Genomic DNA, 22,702 nt, shown 5'->3' on the forward strand with positions numbered 1-22,702 from the left:
TTAACTCACCTTATCAGAGCAAGCAAGTTGTCAAAAAGTTTCAGGATCTGCACTGAGCAGGGGTTACGGTAGATTGGATTGCCATTAGGTGTATATCCCACAACAAATCCTCCAGCTTTTGCCTCTTCCAAGGAAGTGGGCCAACGAGCTCGTTTTATAACTCCCAGAATTGTGTATACACAAAAGCTTATCTATATAGAAAGTAAAAGACACAGAAGTTACTTGAAAAGTCAGTCTAAGAGAATTGAAGACTTGAAATGTCTCAAGATGATGGTTTTAGATATGACTATGTCTCCCAATTACAAAGACACTCTTAACTATATATACACACAATATTACTTCATGTATATTTGAAATGAATGGAACTGTGAATACTTTTTTTAAAAAATCTGTATAAAACTATTATTGTGCATAAATTATCCATAAACTCACTTTTTCCCTATCTTATTCTAGAGATTTCTCTATTCATCTCACTTTTTATCATGACATTCTAGGATCTTCTCTCAAAGCATAACTGTATATCAGGGGTGTCAAATTCTCAATGTCACATGACATGTCGTGACGTATCGTGACTCCCCCCCATTTGCCGGGAATGGGGTGGGGGCAGAGTTACAGCATGACGCATCCGGCCCGCGGGCTGGCAGTTTGACACCCCTGCTGTATATAAATCATTCATTTAAAACCCAAATTAATTGAGAAGATCTGAGCATATTTAGTTGATACAAAAAGATAATTACTCCTAAGGAAAACTGAGAGTCCTTCAGTGAAGCTCATATCTCAGCTCTGTAAAGATCTTGTGGAACAACAAATTTAAAATTCTATAACAAAGAGTGTGACAAAAAGGAAGTAGCAAATCTAAGTTTCAGATTAATGAGCTGAGTTCTATTATGACCCACCTTGAAAAAAGCCAACTATTACTATGCAATAGGAAAGATTGTAATATTTTAGGACAATCCCCTTCCAGGTAGCACCTAGATAAGGCAAATAACTTACTTGGACCCACTTAAAATTATGCAGAAAGAAAGACAACAGAAAACTCTATTGTGATTTCTTCTTGCTCAAAAGCATATGTAGATCCCAACGTATTTGTGTTTAAATCACATGTCACATGCTTAGTGTTATTTCCAAAGACTATCCACTACTTACTAAGGATAAATTTTCAGTGATATGGCCAAATCTCCTTTTCTGAATTCCATATTTTCTTATAATCGAATACTCACTCTGGAACGATTCAAACCACAGGGATCTTCCATGATGGGATCTATAATCCTATTATCAGCACCAACGTATCGGATAAAATCTTCAGGATTCATAAGAACTCTGTGTGTGGCAGCAGAAAATACATTTTATTCCAAGAAATCAATTCAATCTAATGAGTTACGGAAGCTAGTTGTCATGAAACACTATTATTAAGTCAGATCCAGGAATATTTGTGTTGTTACTTAAATCTACAGTGACAGATTAGAGCAAACTAAAATAAAAAAAATTTATAAGTTGAAATCCAAAAAAGCACCTTATTGAACTCAACAGGATTTTTGAATATGTATGCATAAGATAATGCTATTAAACATTACCATATGTACAATCTGATCTCAATCTGGGTTATAAATGACTTTGCTATAGTATCTCACTTAGTGGACTTTCTACATGCTTCTCCTGCAGTTTTCTCTGAAGATGATTTTAAAGTTGAAAAAGGTGATCCCTACTGCACTTTGCATAGAAGTCTGCATTTTCTGCATTTGCATGCCTTTTAATTTTACTTTCTCACAGTAAAAGATGAAAGATACCCATTTTTATTCACAATACATTAGCCATTTAACATCTTAACCTAGGTCCCACTTTAACCATGAAACCAGCTAGGTGACTTTGGGCCAGCTCACCTCACCACAGAGTTGTTGTTGTGGGGAAAATAAATGGACGAAGGTGTGTTGGATATATTTGCTGCCTTGAGTTATTCATAAAAACAATAAAAGGCAGGATATAGATAAATAAAAATAAATTTAAACCATATCAGATTGTCAGTGGAAAAAGCCCACATACAGGTAATCCCCAAATGTTGCCTTACCAAATGTTCGAAGTTACGTGATAAGCGCCTCATAGTGTTTATGAAAAAGTCCTGAAATTACTGTTGTCAAACCACGGCAGTCGTTCACCCTTACAAACAACCGCAGAGGCTACTCCCTCACACACACCCCATGCCCTGGGTTTCCCTAGGCACTAGGCCTGTGGATACTCACCTTTGCAAAGATCTAGAGAATCTTCGCTTCTTGGCTGTTTTGCTGCTTCAGGCCTTTCATGTGTTCGCAGAGAATGGGGACCTAAATTACAGCAAGATCATGCGAGATCAGTGGTGGAAGATCTCGTGCTACTGATCACACATGATCTCACGGTGCTTTAGGCCTGTTCTCTGCAAATGGAGACCTAGATGAGATCTGTGGCAAAAGGCTTTGCAAATAGTTGTAAAGGTTGAAACATCGATGCTTTCCCTCTGTTTGCAAAGCCTTTTGCCATCTTTGCAAAAAGCCCCTGCCATCAAGAAGGGACCTCCGGAGCCCCGGGGCCACCATTCCCGACTTCTGTGCTGGATGGCGGAGTCCCGCAGGAGGCCTCCAATGCCCAGCACGGACCGCCGGAGACACGTGGCTGTGCCTGACCTATGTTCTGGGTGTGGGAGGCCCACAGGCGGCTTCCCACACCCAAAATGGACCAGACACCTGCTGCTTCCAATCTCCTGTGGGCCTCCCACGCCCAGAATGGAGATTGGAAGCAGCGGTCTCCTGAGGTCCCTTCTGGGTGGGGGAAGCCCTCTCCAGGCTCCCATGCCCAGAATGGAGGCCGAAAGCTTCTGGGGGCTATGATCTTGTGCTCAGGCACCCATCCACTTTTTGTAGAGAATGGATGCCTGACTTCCCGCGTGATCAGGGCATCCAGAAGCTTCCAGGCTCTGCGTGAAAAGTGTTTGCAAGCCAACAGAAGGTTTGAAGCAACATGATTTCATTGCCCCAAACCTCCCTTCAGCATGCAAACGCTTTTCCGCACCGAGCCTCGAAGCCGTTGGAGGAGACTCACCAAGGCAGAAGTGGCCAGCAAACTGGTGAGTCAGAGAAGCCGAGCAAGGCACACTTGTCCTGCTCTCCCTCTGCTCTCACCAGGAACAGACAAAGAAACAGGCTGGAGAGGAGACAGATCTTCATAAGTGACCTGGCATGGCAGGATGGGGGCGGGAGGGGGGGAGCACTTGAAGGGACCCCAGGGAAGGGAGAATGAGATATTTCAGTGGGTCAGGGGAGACCCTGAGTGGTTTGAAGTAGATGGCCTGTTCCATCACTAGCCCCCCCCCCATGGCCTTCCCCACCTTGAGCTACCTCATGTTCACTTAAAGAGCCGCGCATTCGCCCATTAAATTAGGGAATGCGTGGGTGAAAGGAGGGTGTGATCCCATTCGAGGTACGAGATTTACTCACACGAATTCTCAAGTTACGAATGGAATGGGCAGGCTCCATTACATTAGTAACTCGAGGACTACCTGTACTCCATACAACTTTTATCAACGTCATCCAGAGCTATTAAGCACATTTTCTCTTCTCACTTTTAACTTTCAAAGATTGTTGATGCAGTTCACACCCATGGAGCTCATATACTGTAAAGGGTGTGAAGTTGCCTTCAATTCTCATTTCCTGCAATAATATTCGTATAAAATGACTGCCATGGAACTCTGCTGACTTAAACTCTCCTGAAAACTAGAAATAAATGGAAATCAGAATAGCTGAACTGATTAGCTTCAACACATGTGCTAATTAAATAACTGGACTGTGTGGCGAATTTTCCAAAAATGATCCTGCCATGGAAAAGGAACTAGAAGTTGTGAACTGAATGGGAGTAGTAGCTAAGGTCTTTATATTAACAGAAGCTTATACTAAAGACGTGCATCTCTTTCCTTTCTTGTACTGCACTCTATTCTAAATGCAGCCTAAATGTTTAGATTAGAAACATTTTTAAATGTATAAGGACAAACATTTGTGCCGTTTTCCTACACACTGAACTCAAAACAAGAAGAGCTTTAATAAATGCCTGCACAAAAGCATTTCTTATGCACAACCACAATGAATTAAAATAGCTGCATACATGTAGACTGCAAAGCCCAGCACAGATCTGAAGCTTTGTTTTATATTGGAATCATATCAAGGGACTTGATGAAAACTTTTCATACCTTTGCATCTCATCAGATAACCAAATTGTAGCAACAGGAGCCATAAGCTCTTCCAAGAAAGCTTTTTGCCGCTGATAATCCTTAAATTGGTTGCTAATGAGGACCAAGGCTTCCATGAGAGCACACTTCTCCATCTGAGTCAGGAGCAGCTCATTTGACAGCAGCTGCTTCACATGATTATACAGCATGTCAAAGTTGGGCTATAATCAACAGATTCAAGCAACTGTTGGTTAAGTGAAAACACCACACAAGATTAACTGCAAGGATACATTTTGTATTGCAAGAAATAATATTGCAAGGTAAGAGCCACCTCCAGTTCAGTTCTGATGTGTTTTAGAGAGGATGAAGAGTTCGTTTATGCTGCTTGCAATAAAGATTGAGAATCAATTCTTGACATATTTTTTTTTCTTTCTGATATTGTTTTTCTCTTTTTTCTCGCATTTTTTTTACTCCTCTCTATTTTCTGTTTGTATTAAATGTTGCTATTATAAACATTCTTAATAAAAAAAATGCACACACGTATAAAGAATTAAAGTCTCTTATCACTATCACCTTTATGCTTCATTGAAAGTCCATACAATCAAAAACCATACGACCAAAGGGTTAGATGAAAACGTATTAGGCCTTTGAGAATAATCTCCTCCTCAATTCAGCGATCCAAATTAAAGCGTCTGTGTAACAAATGGCAGGCCAATTTCTGGTTGAACAAATCCAATGGAGATTATTATCTCTCTGGGTAACTGGTTCCAATAAGAACTGGATGCGTTCTAAGAAACTTTCCCCACAATTTTAAAAATTTCTTTTTTTAGGATCTGCCTTCTTCTACAAACAATGTGTGTCTGGAATGAAAGAAAACTTCCTTGGTCTGATAACCACTTGTATATTTAAAGAGTACTGGCATATTGTTCATAGGATAAAACATGTCTAGGTAATTTGCTATGGATCCACAACAACTAATTTCTAGTATCTAGCCATCCACCCATTACCACCCATTGCTTTTCTCTAAACCAGAATTTCTCTGAATGTTTGGCTCTAGAATTGCAGTCTGCCGTTATATCGCAACCATCCACATTTTCATAGTTATACTGCATGTACGCTGCAATCTAAGATAATTCATAACTATGTATTTGCTATGAAAACAATCAAACTATTTTTGAAAACACAAGCTAGCCTCTGTTTCTCACTTCCACAAGACTTTTGACACCAACCAAAGTCAAAAACCAATCATGGTTATCTTTTTCAACTAAAACACACAAGATCTGTTATTTAAGCCTGCTTTCCTACAGACCACTACTAAAGGAAGTACACCTTAGTGAGCTCTAAACCATAAAGACTAGAAACGCACGCCCAAAGTAGCTTAAGTTAGAAAAAACAGTTTCAAGTTGAACAAAATAACAACTGAATACCAGAACAAGTTGAGGGTAATCCCGACATATTTTGATGATGGAGGAGCAAGCATGTCTTCTCACATTCTTTACTGCACGGGTTCTTGGTGCCTGGGCAGACAAAATAAATAAAATTTAAGAACAGCACTGTATTCTATCTGTTTTAGCAAACAAAGCTGCTTTAAGTATTTAATACATTTTTCAAGATATTAAATGGAATAATCAAAAGCAGCTTTAAAGCAAAGCAGTTCTGATCATTTTGTAAAACTTCTGTAGAAGCTGAGCACAATTAACTGTCCTGTTTGGAGAACTAAGACAGCCTGATTTCTATCCAAATCTCTAATGATGGCAGAACTTCCAACGTGATGCCCTGTGCTTACCACTGATCATAACAGGAGCAGCTCTGGGGGAATTCTTTTCATCGTGTATTCTGCTCTTGCTCTTAACAAAAAGGGACACAGAACAGCAAGGCTCTTGAAACTATTGGACAAATGGACTTTTTCCCCCCAGCAACCATACTAGCGCCTGAGATCTCAGAACTACCTACACAGCTCCTTGTTATGTTTACTTTTATGAGAAGACTGATATTCCCAAGATACTTAGTGAATATAAAAATATCTGTTGTATAGCACTTGCTTTGCAGTGAAAATTCTATTAATGAAACTTGCTTCTAAGGTTTAGTACTAATGCAAAAATGGCGACTCAAATTTTTGATTTTTCATCATGTCTTCATTTATATAGTTACCAAGTTTCTATATCACCCATCATATATCTGCGTGCCTCTGGGCAGTTCACAAATAGAAAACTTTATAGTTTGAAGGGTCTCAATCCTATTTTCCCCTGACTACAGTAGTTCATGTAGAGCTTGGCCATAATTTCACAGTTTCAACAGTGTCTAAGAGATCTAATATAACCAAAATGGCCTTGCTCTGCAGTTTCATCAGGAAACTTCATCGTCACATTTACGAAATGAACTTACCTTGCTTTCTTCTACAACTTCAAAGGTGACAGAGGCAAACAGCTAAGAACAATAGCAAAAAGTTACTCATCATTTCATGGGAACATATTTTCGCTTTATGTGAGTTATTTGTAAAATGCTGGCCCCTAAAATTATTTACCAATCGACTTGTTCCCGTTTTCATTTTAGGATAAGATGGTGTATTACAAAATCATGTGCATGTTTGCTTTCTTTTTTTTTTCTTTTCCCCCAAGCAATTTCACAGAAATAATGGATAACATACTTCAGTGAATCTTTTCCAGCACTGCTTCACAGTTCCAAGGCTACACTGAAAAAGCTTTCTGCCCGAATAGGCAACTTTGACCTCATTCACTAATGAAACCAGGAGAGAGGCGGAGGTGGTTCCTGCAGATATTAATTCTGCTTCACTTAAAGACTGCAATTCTAGCACCTCTTGTCACAGTCATTAAGCAATCTCATGGGTCATTAAGCATACTAAGTCCCTCTCTGTGGGACACAGGAATACATTGGGGAAAATCAGTCATGTAAATCAAATGATACGAACACCTTACAATTTAAAAACCAGCACCTGGACTTGAGCTTCAGATAAAATAATCAGTCAATTACAACATAGCAATTCTTTCCTCTTCAGTTCTCTAGTATATTCAAAACTCCCCTTTCCCTATTCTGGGATGCTGAAAAATATGGATGTATCCTATGGAACATGGTCTAATTCTAGAAATAAAATAGCCTTCGCTTTTCAAGAAATTGTATATTTGAGGTTCTCTACACGCGAGTGAAGTTGAGTCACATATTGCAAGTTAATGTTGCATTCCTCCCCACTCTCCATGCAATTTGAGCCCTGTTTCCTTTAAACACCTGTTTTCTTGGGCATTTGGGTGAGGGCACAGATGGAGGCTTGTGTTTGCTGGGTTTGTTTTAGTTTTGTGTCCTGTGACTGACTTGCATCTTTCAATTAACACCTGGAAGAGAGGTTGCTTAGATAAGCTAACTCTTCCTATTTACTCTTTATAACCTGTGAGTTTTAATTTTCAGCTCTAACCTCAGTGACATACCAGTAGTCCTTGTTTAAATGGCCACAACTGGAACCACGCCCTTGGTTGTCGAGTGAAGCAATCGCTACGTGAGATGCCCACGTGACTACTTCACTCAGTGACCATCTCAGCACTCCCTGCTATGGCTGTTAAAACAATCTGGCAGCAAACGAAACGTTCGGAAACCAACCCACAAGCTCAAAGAACAAACCTTCGCCCTCATCTCTCTCTATTTGGGGGGGGGGGGGGAAAGATTTAGACTCTGTGAATGTTTGGATTTCAGCTGCCAAGATTGAAGCAGGCATGGAGTCCTTCTCTTCCTACCTCTTCAGGACACTCCAGGGAGAGAGACTCCACACATGCTTGAATTTCTGTCGCCAAGCAGGCATAGAGCTGGGTGTCCTTCTCTTCCTGTCTCTGCACAGCAGTGAAATAAGATTCCAGAAACCCAGTGTTTACCGACAGTAGCAGAAAACATTTACCTTGGCAATAACTTCTGGCAGGTATTCTGGTCTGTACGTAACAAACGGAAAGAGCGCTGAGATATTAGAAAGGAGGCAGGACAGAATCAGAGGGTCTTTTGTTTCAAAGCTCAGCACACGTTGCAATAGTTCTATGCCTTGAGAAACTGGGATTTTCTGGAACAGGAGGAAAATGGACAGTGATCACATATCTTTTTGCTTCATACGGTGTAAGTATTTATCGTACAAGTATTTGTCAGAAAAATAAAAAAAATCACAGCTCTGACAATTTTAACAGAAGGTAAATGGAGTGCCTTATGCATCTGTCAAGGTTTAAGGCACCCAGAATTCTTCAAAACAGACAGACAAGTTTGTTTGTTGGCCACATCTATGTAATGAGGCTCGGGGGGGGGGGCACAAAAAAAAAGATACTGGTATGCCACATATGGTCCTTGAATTGCACTGTTGTTATGCCCACCTTATAGCAGCTGAAATATTACAAGAAATAGTTTTCAGAAAAGGTGAAAATAATTGTAGGAATACAAAAATGGATGCTCGTCTTTGTAAGCTGCATCCCATTTTTTCAACGACAAATAATCCTCACTTAACATTGGTAACTGGGACTGGAATTTCTGTCTCTAAACCATGTGGATGTAAAATGCAGTATCATGTGACCGCGCCACTTAGCAACAAGGATCCTGGAAGCCCCTGTTAACTGTGGTTAAGCAAGGCTTGTGGGTCATTAAGCAAGGACTTCCTTGAAAATTTCCCGCTGGCTTCCAACAACCCAAATTGGTGGGGAAGCCGGCAGGAAGTTGCAAGCCCTAGGCAGCTTGCAAGCAGGCTGGCAGGCAGACATGGGGAGGATGGAGAAGGGTATGTGAAGTCCAGTGTGCCATGACAAGAGCGTAGCAAGGCTTGGGGAGGCTGCTGTGGAGCAGGAGAGAGGATGCAAGGATCCAATGTGGTGCAAGGCTTGCGGTGGGTGCCGAGGAAGGTGCACAAGGGCATGTGAAGATCTGGTGCAGTGCACTGTTTTTCTGGTGTCAATCCCTGTTTACCTGGATTAACTCTGCTGTTGCTTTATCTCTACATGTCTGAGCCATCAAAAGATACATACAGGTCATCACATGACTAAGCCATCAATAGACACATAGAGATAAACCACATTTATGCACCATTTAATAAAAAGGCTAAGAAGGAAATGAAAAGAACACATCTTCACCAGCAACCAAACCCCACATAAGCAGGGATTAATACCAAAAAAACCACAATCAACCAGAAAACAATGCCCTAATTAAGGAATTACCAAGGGAATAAAACCACCTCCCCAGCAACACTGGCAAGACAAGCTTCTGTATATAAATAGGGAATAAATAGGGAACAAAGCCAACATTCACCAGCCCTGATGACGTCTACAAGCAAACAACCAAGCTGAGACAGCACCAAGGGCTCCACAACGACATTAACACAACAAGCTTGAAATATTTTAAAATTAAAATTTTCCCAAGGAGAAAAGTTATAAATAATACAGTCGAAATATGATCTAAAGGCTTGTATTTCTCAGAATGCTTCTCAAGAGGCAACATAAGTCACATTATGTCAAGGGTAACTGAAACAAGATAAAAAAAATCTGGGCCACATACTTCTTTATCCAGGGTTCGAAACATCGGGCTAATGATGCTTTCTAAGAAAAAGGTCATAGCATCCCAATGCACAAAGGAAGGAGAAAAAATGGAGTAGGGTCTTTCATTTGTTTTAGCTATCAAAGGAAGACAAAATTAAGAAAGCTTTAGAACATTCACAGTACCAGACTCTGCTTCCAATGAGAATTTATTGCCATAAACAAAATGTCACAATGAATGCAGTTATAATAAAAATATGTTTTGCTGGAAAGCTGCTTTCAGTATAAAAATGCAGTAATTGTGTTGTTATGATTAATTGGAGAGATGTATGGATTTTAATCAAACTCTAAGTGATCATCATAGTTCAAGCATCCAAGTTAAGCTTGGAAAACTTAAGAGAAACTGCTAGAGCCAAGCAAAGAAAACCATGTTGTGCGCTACCGTTGAATACAGAGCATTTCCCCTCCTGTTAAAGAAACTTACAATTCACAGATCCAGTATCAAGAGGAAGGGACAACTGGTATTTCAACCATTCCCCAGCCATCTGGAAGCCAGTATGAGGGTCTAGCCGACATGCCATTCTTATCACGTCTCCCTGTTGTGCACGGAAAGCTGGCAAGGAAAAACAACAAAAGTCTGACTTGCAGCTAGCATAACTGAAAATTACTCATGTAAACAACCTGGATATAAAATCTGAAGTCTGAAGTGTTCATCCTGCAAAAGAGCCTTGGTGGAGCAGTGGGCTAATGCCTCCTTAAGTAACACCAGCTGCCTGCAATTAGTGCAGGTTCGCATCCCACCAGGCTCAAGGTTGACTCAGCCTTCCATCCTTCCGAGGTAGGTAAAATGAGGACCCAGATTGTTGAGGGCAATAAGCTGACTTTGTAATAATGCCGCTGGGGTGTGTGTGAAAGCCCTAATAAGCAGGCATATACATAGAATGAAGGCTACTGCTAAGCTTGTAAGCCGCCCTGAGTCTTCGGAGAAGGGCGGGATATAAATGGAATTAAAAAAAAAACTTGGATGAGTTTATAGATTGATCCCAGTTTCTGATGAATTACATGTTGCTGGTGAATTCAAGTGTCTGTAGGTTAATATAAAATTGGATATGCTGGAGGAACCACTTTCTAAAGAAAATTTAAAGAGAAGGCATAACAGAACTTTGCAATAGCTTTCTGCTCTGAAATTGTTTGTACTGAGATTCTGTTAATCTGTTAATAGTGTTAATGCTATTCAAACCAAAATATATTGACAATCTTTTGGGTTTTGCTGGAACAGCAACTTACAATTGAAGAAGCAATTGAAGTCTTCATCACTGTCAAAATCAAAACGAGAATATTCACAACTAGGACAGTCAGTCTTGGATGGAAACCCCAACTATAAAAAGAGAAGGATGAGACAATAGGTGAAAACATTACACACATATATTGTCACATAAAGATTCTGGAAAATAATCTTAAAACAAATTACCGTACTTTTCGGACCATAAGACGCACCCAGTTTTTAGAGCGGGCAAACAAGAAAAAAAATTCTGAACCAAATAGTACCGGTATACTAAAACAGGGCTTTTCAACCTTTTCATCCGTTGTACCACTTTTAGGACAAGGCAATGTCCGAGTACCACCAGTCGCCCAGCAAGGTGTCAAAAACTTGACCCTCCACCAAAAAAGGAAAAAAAATGATAAAGTACAGGTAGTTCTTGACTTACAATGATTCACTTAGTGACTGTTCAAAGTTACGACGGCACTGAAAAAGTGACTTATGACCATTTTTCACACTTATGACTGTTGCAGCATCCCCAGGGTCATGTGATTTACATTCGGATGCTTGGCAATCAATTCATATTTATGATGGTCACATTGTTCCAGGGTTGTGTGATCGCCTTTTGCAAACTTCTGAGAAGCAAAGTTAGTGGGGAAACCAGATTCACTTAACAATCATGTTACTAATTTAATTTCTCTCTCTCCTTCTCTTTCTCTCCCTCTCCCTTTCTTTCTCTCTCCTCTCTCTCCCTTTCTCTCCATCTCCCTCTTTCTCTCCCTATTTTTCTCTTTCCCTCTATCTCTCCCTTTCTCTCTCCCTCTATTTCCCTCCCTCTTTCTCCTTCTCTCTCCCTTTCTCTCCCTATTTTTCTTTCCCTCTATTTCTCCCTTTCTCTCTCTCCCTATTTCCCTCCCTCTTTCTTTCTCCTTCTCTCTCTCCCTTTCTCTCTTTCCCTCTCCCTTTCTCTCCCTCCCTATTTCTTTCTCCTTCTCTCTCCCTCTCTTTCTCTCTCTCCCTCCCATTGTCCCTTCCTTCCTTCCTTCCTTCCTTCCTTCCTTCCCTCCTTCCCTCCCTCTTTGTCCTTCCCTCTCTGCATTAGAGCAGTACCCGCGGAGGCGGCCCTGCGGCCTGGCTTTCTCTTGCAGAAAGCAAGCTGAAACGGAGCGAGGGAATTGCCAGAAATGCGAATCGGCCGATCTCGCGCTCCTGCAAACTCCCTCGCTCGGTTTCAGCTTCCCTTGCTACAAGAGAAAGCAGGCTGAAACGAGGGAGATTGCAGCAGCGCGAGATCAGCCGATTCGCATTCCTGGCAATCTCCCTCACTCCGTTTCAGCCTGCTTTCTCTTGTAGCAAGGGAAGCTGAAACCGAGGCAGATTGCAGGAGCGTGAGATCAGCGTTTCTCAGCACGTGCCGATTCGTGTTCCACTTGCAGAGGTTGGGGCTGGCCATACGGATCACCTTCGGACCATATGACGCACCCTCGTTTTCCCCCCCACTTTTGGGAAAAAAAGTGCGTCTTATGGTCCGAAAAATACGGTAATGAACATGTAACATATTTTACTGACTGGAAAGTATTCTGCCTTCATCCAGTCATATCAGAGTGTGCTAGGAAAGAGGTTCAGAAAATAGCTGACTCAGTTTGAAAACTTATTCTTTTTCCAAACATTCCTATTTACATTTTATTACACTCTTAACATACCTTCACTAGATTAGTCATGCATGCCCGCAGATAATTTGGGATAATAGCCAACAATACAGGATCACGTGACAGTACTTCGTGCCGAAAAAGAGCACCCCATGTGATCTGAGTAGAAGAACGTAAGAACTAGGAAAATAAAAAGTAAAAGAATCTATTAGATAGAGATCATATCATAAAAGTTGAACACCTATATAATCCACATCAGAGGTCCCCAACCAGAGCTTCAGAAAAGAAAGGGCCAACGCCCAATATATTATAAACTGAATAAATCGACTAATGCAGCTGAATTTGAGTACGGCGGGTTTGGCTTAAGAAGCTTTTCTTCATCTCAGACAGGAATAATGAATCCATTTTAAAATATTTGTAATTCATAAGGTCATCACAAATACATACCATGTATTTTAATTTAATTTTTACACTTAAAATACTGGAAAATATTTCACTTCAATCCCATCTATTTACCTGACTGGGATGGGTTGTGAAAGCAAGAAATGACTCAAGGTATTTTCCCAAGTTGATAGGTATTTCTACATCGGAATCGGGGCCCTGTTAAGAGAAGAGAAGCAATGCAGACTTAGATCCTGACATGATTCAGATGACAAAGGTTTACCTGTGACCAGCAGAAAAGCTTCCTTCCTGCATGAAGCTTTCTCTGGACAGAAGACTTCCTGTCTGGAGTGTTCCACCATACAATTAAGAGCAGCATTTTACTTTCCTGTTCACTTCCTTTATATTTAAAACAAGAGAGAATAAATCTTAAGTACGGTGTGTGTGTGTGTGTGTGTGTGTGTGTGTGTGTGTGTGTAGATGCAGGTCCAGCTTTCTCCAACCTGATGCCTCCAGATGTGTTAAAACTGGAATTCTTAAGAGGTGCTGGGATTGTCATAGGAACCTGAGAACATGCAGTAAGTTTTTGACAGTTACCAGGTGGCTGTCAAATTGGGCAAAAGTAAGAATTACCTTTGTAAAACCAGGCTGATCGGTAAGAAGCAAAAGGAGATAGTTTTTGTCATTATCACTCACCACTAATGCACACAGTTGGCTGCCCAAGGAACATAATACTTGGCAAAGTCTCTTCAAGAAAACATATTGCTTTTCCACTAAATCTTCACCATCTGCAGTCCTGAAAAGTGAAGAAAAAAGCAGGAGTTATGCAGGTTCTACCACATAATTGAGAACCATTTACACACGAGATAACACTGCTTATAAAGCTTCCCTTCAAGTTGACTCCTCGTGATTTGATTGATACATTCATACATTTTGACAACAGTGATCTGCCATCTGTTTTAGGATCTGTTTTTGACTTCTCAATCTATTCTCCTGATATTTCCTGCCAATAATAATCAGATCCAACGCTCCTTAGTTTCCATGCACACACACACACTAATTAATGGGGGCCTGTTAACAAAATGGATTTTACGGTGCGTAATTTGATATCTTCCAACCACAGTTGTTGGAAGACCTAAAAACCCAGGTTAGGGACAGATCATCATGGAAAAAATCCCTATCATTCAACAATTACTTATTTATTTATTTATTTAATCCCATTTATATCCCGCCCTTCTCCGAAGACTCAGGGCGGCTTACAATTTAAAGCACAAATCAATGTGCTTAGCAATAGCCTTCATTCTATGTATATGCCTGCTTATTAGGGCTTTCACCACCACCCCCCAAGCGGCATTATTACAAAGTCAGCTTATTGCCCCCAACAATCTGGGTCCTCATTTTACCTACCTTGGAAGGATGGAAGGCTGAGTCAACCTTGAGCCTGGTGGGATGCGAACCTGCACTAATTGCAGGCAGCTGGTGTTACTTAAGGAGGCATTAGCCCACTGCTCCACTCATAACCACTCATGCATTTACAACACCAGAGAATAGTACTTACTGGGCAGCAGAGAGAATATAGTGCATGGCAACATCCCCAAACAAAACCATTAAGGGCTTGCGGTCTTCCAGTTTTCCCTATTTTAAAAAAAATACATAAAAATTTCAGCACGTTAGACAGAAACACTGGAAATTTGTTAGCTAGTATATTACATTGAACGTTTCTTCTCACAGCGATCGTTCAAAGCAGAACATTTCATTCAATATTTCCCCTTTGCTTCATTTAAAATGTTAGCGACAGTTCATCAATAAATAACAGCAAATTAAATTGAAGCAGTAAAGTTCATCCAGCACTCAAAAGGTTGGAAACAGCACATTAGCAATCATCTTGGAGAAATTCCCTTGAACCACTAGCCTCTACCCTAGCTGCCAGAGGAATAGTCCAAAATACCAAACAGAAGGAACTTCATAATAGATAAGAAAGGACTTTTACAGCAGGGGTCCTCAAACTTTTTAAACGGGGCCAGTTCATTGTCCCTCAGACTGTTGGGGGAGGGGGGGCAAACTACAGTTTGAAAAAAAATAATGATTATGGAACAATGTAAAATCAAGTATAAAATGAAAAAAAAATGAAACAAGAAAAATGAATTGATTTAATTATTTGAATGAGTTTTTAAGTGAAGAAAATATACATTTCCAGTGAATCCACACGTTTTGTTTGGGAATGCAACTGCTGGTTTTTCCACAAACAGTTTTTGAGTTGTGGGAAGATGGCAGAAGTTTTCCTCCCTCACTTGTTTAATGAGTATGTCTGTCCAATTTTACTTCAAATGCTTTCACATATTGTGAATGCATATCACAGATGAGCTTCCCCTTTCCTTGAAGCTGCACACTGAAACTGTTGAGTAGCTCTGTTACATCTGTCAGAAAGGCAAGGTGCCATTTCCATTCAGCATTTCTTGCAGACGTCTCATGACCCAAACTAGGTAACATCAGCAATGCCAGAAGAGAGGGGGTTTGTGGAGTGGAGAAGAAGAGGAGGAGGAGGAGGAGGAGGAGGGGGGGGGGTGATTGTGGGTTCCTTGGTCCACTCTGAACTTCATGGCTTTCTTGTAGACATCTCATGACCCAAACTAGGTAACATCATCAGTTCACTTATTATCCCACTTTGGGTCCTGAAACGTCTGCAAGAAAACCACCATCCTCAGAGACACCGCCCCCCCCCCCGCCCAAGGACCCTTCATTTTAACCCTGAGCCAGAAATATTTTCCTTGACTGGCATTCTGGACCGTCTTAGGGCAGAAGATCCTACCTTGGCAAGACCTCATTCCTCTTTCCCATGCAGTGCATCCTAACATCCCCATCCTTCCTCCAACCCTTTCCTGGAACCTAAAAGCCAATGAAGTTTCTCTCAACCGTCAGCACTGCCACCCCCAGTTCCTCTGAGCTGCTCCACCGCCTCCGGCTTTACCTACCTCTCAGGGCTTCACCTGGACACAGCACTCCCCCCCCCCATTCGTGGATCGGGATGCTCCTCCAAAGGCCGACTGTGTCCTCCCTCCCAGTGGCTCCCCCGACCTTTCAGCGCCTCAGCTCCACACAACCTCTCGCAAACCCGAAATAACCTTCCAGGAGTAAATTCTCCTCCTTTTTTCCGGTTCACCCTAGCTGCCCGTCACAAATACCTCGCCCTTCGCCTGCTCCCCTCAGACCCATAACTGGTACCCCACTCCAGCAGCCCCACTCCAACCCTTGCAAGGGTCAAGCCCACTCACTCGGAGCCGTCGCCCTTGCCGCCGCCGCCGGTGCTTGGTCCTTCGGCGATGGTGGCGGTGATGTTGAGGGCTGGCGGCACCAGTTTCCTCTTGGCCGGCCGGCAGCAGTGGCGGAGGCTGGGGCTCGTGTTCCGTAGCGCCTAGCGAGGGCCCCGCCTTAGAAGAAGCAGCAGCAGTGGCGTCATCATCGCCCGGCTTGGCTGCCCTAAGCGAGGCCGAGGCTGCAAGCGAGGCCTAAACCTCTCAGCCCGGCCCTGAGGTAAAAACGCGAAGAGGCAAGAGGAGAGGAAGGGGGCATGGCCAAAGTGCAGGCACGCACTTGGGCACGGGAGGGAGAAACTGGGGAAAAAAACACCTCTCCTCCCACCAACTCGCCATCCCGCCATTGGCTGGGGCTCTCGCTGCCATCCACCCACCCTCTCGTTGCGATTGGACGGCTTGCCCGGGAGGTTGAGGCGGGCTGGATAAAAAGGCATGGGGGGCCGCAGGCGGCCCACAAGCCGTAGTTTGAGGACCCCTGTTTTACAATCTTCCACTTAACAATCTTGTCCTATATCTATGAATGGGGTATATCCCCAAAACGTCCTTATGAAGAAGATAGAAAAGAAATACTCACCTTTCTGCTGACTACAATCAAGAGGCACTCCGCTGCTCCTATTTGAAGCTCTGGCTCATTCAAAAGCAAGCACAGCATCTCCAGTAGCTTGCAGTTATCTGCTGTGATATGGTTCATAGCCACCCAGTCTATATAACCAGCCAGAGTATTGAGTGCTGCGATTCCTACTCGACAATTTGCTTGTGCCTAGAGGAAAACAATTGCAATTGAGAGTCCACAGAACTACACATCTATTGATGTGCCACCTATTAACAGCCTTAATCCTATTACTAAAATACAGTGAAAGTATTAAACACATTTCCCTCACATCAACTTTTAATGTTTTTGTTCCTGGGAAAGTACTCGGCTAATCTGAAAATATTATTTCCTTTCAATGCTGGAAATCAGGCTGGGCAACCCACAGGTCGTGACCCTTCTTTCTGTTGCTTCTGGAACCCATCTCTGATCGCTGAGAAATGTAATTATGATTTTCTCCTTTTCTGAAGTAGGAAACACAGGAAACATTACTCTAAACCCCCAAATAGGCAAATCACTATTAAAACTGTCTTCCCAGTGTCTACCACATTCACATATATGGTGCACCACTCTCTTTGTAACCTTCAATATCACTCCAAAGTGTCAATTGTGGCTCGTGGCTTCCCCAAATTGCCCATTCTGATCTATATGGGGAGATACAGTGGGAGCAGTAACCAAGCAAAGTTATGAACTCTGATGAACACTCTCCCTTATATTCTATCATATGTAGTAGGAATTTGTCAAGAGGGGATTTAATCAACAAAACATTGGAAAAAACCAATAGCATTAATGGCAACAGATATTTGGAAAAGAATGGCCATATCCTAAGCATCAGGACCATGAGAGGTGTTTGTATTTCTTAACCCTGGTTTCACTTACTTTTGATTCTTGAGCTGCATCCATTTTCTGGAAAGGAAAAAAAGTGAATGGTTTACTGAAACACAGTTTGGTTCCTCAATATTACAGTACCTGCCAATTCTTTTTATAGGAGACAATCATACTGGTAGGATGTTTCTAAAGCTTTATTTTCATTTTTAGCAATCAAATGCATATTTAAATGAGTCATTAAGATTATTTATCTCTAAGTCCTGAGGTTTAAACAGGAATTCTGTCAGAATCTGCAGTTCTATAATGTTAAGAATTACTCTGCTCATTTTACATTAATAATCAGTAATACGTGAAGGAAGCAAATCCATGATTAGCAAGATAAACATATTTTTAAGAGAGTTCCATAAAACCAACAACTGGTATAAATAATAATCCAATTACACATATTGTTCTTCTACAAAATGACAAACTGCTACGAGCAATCCATGAATGATAAACAAATAAAAACATTCAACAAGATGAATCTCATTCTTATACACCCAGACTACTGTTTTAGAATAACAACTGAATTCGATTAGGACATATTCTGGATAATTGGTGCCTTATCCCCCTTCTTTTACAATATATATGATTACTGATTGCAGGATTTATGTTAAATTTTATTTAAAATAAAAACAATAAGCTACATATGAAAACATAATCTCTGTGGATTTGTTGTAATTCCTGAGTCTCTATAAATCAATTTTCCTCTTCAAAAGCCAGGGGATGCTTTCTGCCACAAAGATCAAATTCTTTTGACTCTACTTCACGTAATGAGCTGACTATACCAATGATGCCATTTTTTTGCCATTCCTGACATCTGAGACTATGTAGTTCTTACTAACCAATGGGGGCCTCTTACCGCACATCTGTATTTATTAACATTTTGCTGTAGTGTATTTAGCAGGAAACTAAAAATTTTCTCCATATTTTGGGAAAGAGTTTGCTGAATATCTCGTCGTCGTTGAGCTGGCAATGTCTGGAAAGTAACCACATCCTCTGCCAGGCGCAGAAGTATGAACATCACTAACTCTGTCTGGGTTTCCTAGAATGAAAATCAAATCAAATCAAAAGGAAACAATTCTCATTACCATAGGAATAACATTTAGTTTTCAGAGAATGACTATGGATTATGTTGAAGGACCGGGCACATAACCTGACGCAATAACCTCAAGTACAATTATCTCCTAGGGAGGGTTGGAGCCTCCATAGCGCTCACAGCACTTCCAACGTACACTATTGACCAGGGCGTTTTTTCTCATAGAATGCTCAGAACGGAGTTCCGGCACCTTTTTTGGATGGAACCTTGTAGGGTAGGCAAGGTGGGTTGTATGACATGTGTGAGTTCCGGCACCTTTTTCTTTTACAAAAAAAGCACTGCTATTGACTATCATTAAAGGTAAAGGTAAAGGTTCCCCCACACATGCGTGCTAGTCGTTTCCAACTCTAGGGGCCGGTGCTCATCTCCGTTTCAAAGCCGAAGAGCCAGTGCTTGTCCGAGGACGTCTCCGTGGTCATGTGGCCGGCATGACTAGACGCTAAAGGCACACGGAATGCTGTTACCTTCCCACTGTAGTGGTCCCTATTTTTCTACTTGCATTTTTACGTGCTTTCGAACTGCTGGTTCGCAGAAGCTGGGACGAGTAACAGGCGCTCACTCTATTACTATCATTAGTAAGCGATAATAAAAATTAATATTAGAAATGGATATAAATTTTACAAGATCGAAGTTCTCACATGACATCTGTATTTTTCATATTTTAGCCTTTAGAAATTTATTGTTTGACGTGACCTCACCCAAAATCATAAAATTGTACTCATGCCCTGTAAGTGTGGCCAATCTACAAAAACAAGTCCAAAAAAGTTAGAGCAGTATCACTGTAGGATGTCCTACCCCTTCTTCAGACAGCGTGTCCAGTTCTTTCAGCATATCAGGCCAATGCTGTGGCCATTCACGTTTGATCATCTCTACCACAATGCGAGAGAGAACATCCTTAATGTGACTTTCTTCTTCTAAAATATTCTGGGTACCCTGTTAATGAAACGTTGAAAGATTACAAGATGGAAGATAGGACTATTATATTATTCAACACTCACAGACCTATCTTTAGAAATACAGTATAAATTTTTAAAGAACCCTTTAAATTAAATCAAGTAAGCACACAATCCTAGTCCATTAGAGTTTGGAATACTTTACAAAGTAGGATAACTACTGTATAAAAACAATGTTTTGATTATTTCTATATTAAGTGTGACAATTTATATCCAGAGAAATGTAAAAGCCCAGTCTCATACTGTATTGTCTATAGAACAAACTGCTTTACTATATGTATGAACAATATCATAGAGACAAGTTTTATTCCTTGTTTTTATAGCTGACTAGTGCAGCTTTTCATCACAATAGATATAAATACAATAGCACTTTCATCCAGAAAAATAAATTATGGAGTCTATAACTAAGGAATGGTTTAAACAACAAAACCTTATTTTTGTGAAAAATACTGTACCATTAAAATAAAATTTAGCAGTTTACGTTCAAGAAGTAGCAAGACTTACATTGGATATTAGTGCCATGACATTGTTCTTCAAAAAGACTTTCTCAAGTCGACCCATAGTATTCCATCGAAATCTAACCCCCAAAAACACAGACATCAAATCTATGTTATATTGATTAATAATAAGTAAACTTTCATAACATGGTAATATGAGAGAGATATTCTGTTCTCAAGTTGTCCTATCCATCTCAACATTCCCATATAAAAGCAAAAGCAGTATAGCCTTTAAAAGAATTAAAGGCAGTTCTCATTTAACAACAATAATTGGGTCTTGCTAAGCAATGCAGTCATAAACTGCTATATCATGTGACCACATGAGTATGAGTATAGTAGTGGCAATCCTAGCAGTCTTCACTGTTGTTGTTAAGCAAGGATCTCACGAAACTGTGACCTCCTGCTGCCTTCTCTCAAGCAAAGTCAATGGGAAAGCCAGCTGGAAGTCACAAATCCTCGGGGGGGGGGGGAAATAAGCAAGCTGAAGGGTGGGTGAATACTACAGAGAAAGGTGGGATTGTATCCTATAGCAAATGTGTGCAAGCTATTTCATTAACACCAAAATACTGAGTATAAATTCCTTCTATGAATTGCCACCAGGTCGCCTTTGTTATAAACTATAAACTATTCTATTGATATTATAACAAAATGATTGCATCTATTGCTATATTATAAGACTGTTGCAAGTCTAACTTCAAGCTAAAAAACATCTGGGAAATTGCAATATTACACCACTTGGTGGAACTAAAAATTCTTACTTCACCACATGCTCCAAGATCTGAAGACCAAAATGCCTGACAATAGCAGTCTGGGATTTTTCTGCTAATTTCAATCCGCAAGGAACACAAACTGGACTTTTTTCTTTAAATTCTTCACAGAACTGAAAAGGAATAAGAATTTATTTTAAGCACACAAGTGTATAATTTGTCCAAGTTAATTATGAAAAGGCCAACCAAATTCTGAGATAAAATATTATTTTAAATAATTCCTACTATATTGTTTTGAAAAAATAGTAGCATATGGTATCATATTGCATACCCGCTAAAAGTGATGTATATCACACTCCTGATACAACTTTCAGGATACTACCAGCAAGACTGGTTTGTCTTTCAATTTTCTAATTTGTGAATCCAAATGGATTTCTTTTCCCCTTTGAATTATTGGACTATTTCCCTGATGATTTCTAGGTTACATAGGTATTATTCACCATTAACTATCTTATATTAGCTTACTGCTGACTTTTTCTATTTTTCTATTTTTTCTTTATGTCAATTTATATTTACAATATTTTAACTAAAATTAATTTGTGCCCTATCAAGCTCTGGTTTCTATATCATATATTTTGAAGTTTCTACTGTCTTCATTACATCTCTAAGTGTTAACCCAACACATGGTTTAATATATGATAATCCATTATTCCATTTCCTTTGCCTTCCTGAGTTTTAAATTTATGCGCTAAATGAAAACTTCTTGCAAACACATACATATGCACTTATTTCATCAATGTTCAGTTAGACGGATTAAAAATATTGCTTCCTTATGGAATCTCGATTCCCCCCCCCTCATGGTTGACACAGTACTATATTTTTTATTCCCTTCTTTAAAACTTTCATGTTTGCCAAATTTTGTCTTGATGCTTTCACAGCCAGCAGATCAACTCAGAGCAGCACTACATCCGGGAGTCTGAGCAAAACGGTAGTGTGTTTATTCCTGGAATACCACTGCATGCAGGCAGCTATCTGGTCTGCTCAAGCGACAGTCAACTTTACATAAGTGGATTGTTTCCCCTGTTTTTAAAACAATATACAGGTAGTCTTCGACTTACAACAGTTCATTTAGTGACCGTTCAAAGTTACAACAGCACTCAAAAAAAGTGACTTAGGACCATTTTTCACTGTTACGACTTTTGCAGCATCCCCATTATCATGTGATCAAAATTCAGATGCTTGGCAACTGGTTCATACTTATGACGCCGGCTGCTGTGCCCCACGGCCACGTGATCACCTTTCCCCACCCTCTGACAAGCAAAGTCAATGGGGGAAAGCAGCTTCACTTAACAACCAGGTTACTAGCTTATCAGCTTCGGCAATTCACTTAACAACTATAGCAAGAAAGGCCGTAAAAATGGGGCAAATCTCACTGAACAAATGTCTCAATTAACAACAGACACGTCGGGCTGGCTCACTTATGGTCGAGGACCACCCGTATAGTAGGAATGATTTAAAATAGTACTTTTATCTCAGAATAAGCGGCCACACGGACAAGGCATGATCAGCCGATCGATCGTGACGGGGGGGGGGGCGGGAATGTGTGCCCAAGAAGCGTCGAAGGCCCAAAGGCAGGGGTCTTCAAACTTGGCCCTTTTATGACTTGTGGACCTCAACTCCCAGAATTCCTCA

The 22,702-nt window shown here is 40.7% G+C and overlaps 1 protein-coding gene across 5 annotated transcripts in view; it reads right to left on the reverse strand.

The window, feature by feature from the left end:
• The window catches only part of XPO5 (exportin 5), a 41,821-nt gene that overhangs the window by 18,494 nt on the left and 625 nt on the right, over positions 1–22,702 (reverse strand). For 3 of the 5 annotated variants that reach the window (XR_014026963.1, XM_081331466.1, XM_081331464.1), the window contains exons 2-21: positions 21,062–21,183; positions 20,311–20,383; positions 19,649–19,786; positions 18,617–18,799; positions 17,767–17,793; positions 16,873–17,058; positions 16,257–16,412; positions 14,543–14,619; positions 13,681–13,780; positions 13,120–13,203; positions 12,658–12,783; positions 10,981–11,071; positions 10,178–10,306; positions 9,716–9,831; positions 8,091–8,246; positions 6,575–6,616; positions 5,617–5,706; positions 4,211–4,410; positions 1,221–1,320; positions 10–191 (exon numbers count right to left, since the gene is read on the reverse strand). Coding sequence is in view for 4 of the 5 variants with exons in the window: in XM_081331466.1 (XP_081187592.1) it covers positions 10–191; positions 1,221–1,320; positions 4,211–4,410; positions 5,617–5,706; positions 6,575–6,616; positions 8,091–8,246; positions 9,716–9,831; positions 10,178–10,306; positions 10,981–11,071; positions 12,658–12,783; positions 13,120–13,203; positions 13,681–13,780; positions 14,543–14,619; positions 16,257–16,412; positions 16,873–17,058; positions 17,767–17,793; positions 18,617–18,799; positions 19,649–19,786; positions 20,311–20,383; positions 21,062–21,183 (2,378 nt within the window). In the remaining variant the exon portion in view is untranslated. The remainder of the gene's footprint in view (positions 1–9; positions 192–1,220; positions 1,321–4,210; positions 4,411–5,616; positions 5,707–6,574; positions 6,617–8,090; positions 8,247–9,715; positions 9,832–10,177; positions 10,307–10,980; positions 11,072–12,657; positions 12,784–13,119; positions 13,204–13,680; positions 13,781–14,542; positions 14,620–16,256; positions 16,413–16,872; positions 17,059–17,766; positions 17,794–18,616; positions 18,800–19,648; positions 19,787–20,310; positions 20,384–21,061; positions 21,184–22,702) is intronic. The other 2 variants (XM_081331465.1, XM_081331467.1) reach the window with 2 other exon arrangements.

Source organism: Vipera berus (genome assembly GCF_964194415.1).
Source record: "Vipera berus genome assembly, chromosome: 1".
NCBI classification, from domain to species: Eukaryota; Metazoa; Chordata; class Lepidosauria; order Squamata; family Viperidae; genus Vipera; species Vipera berus.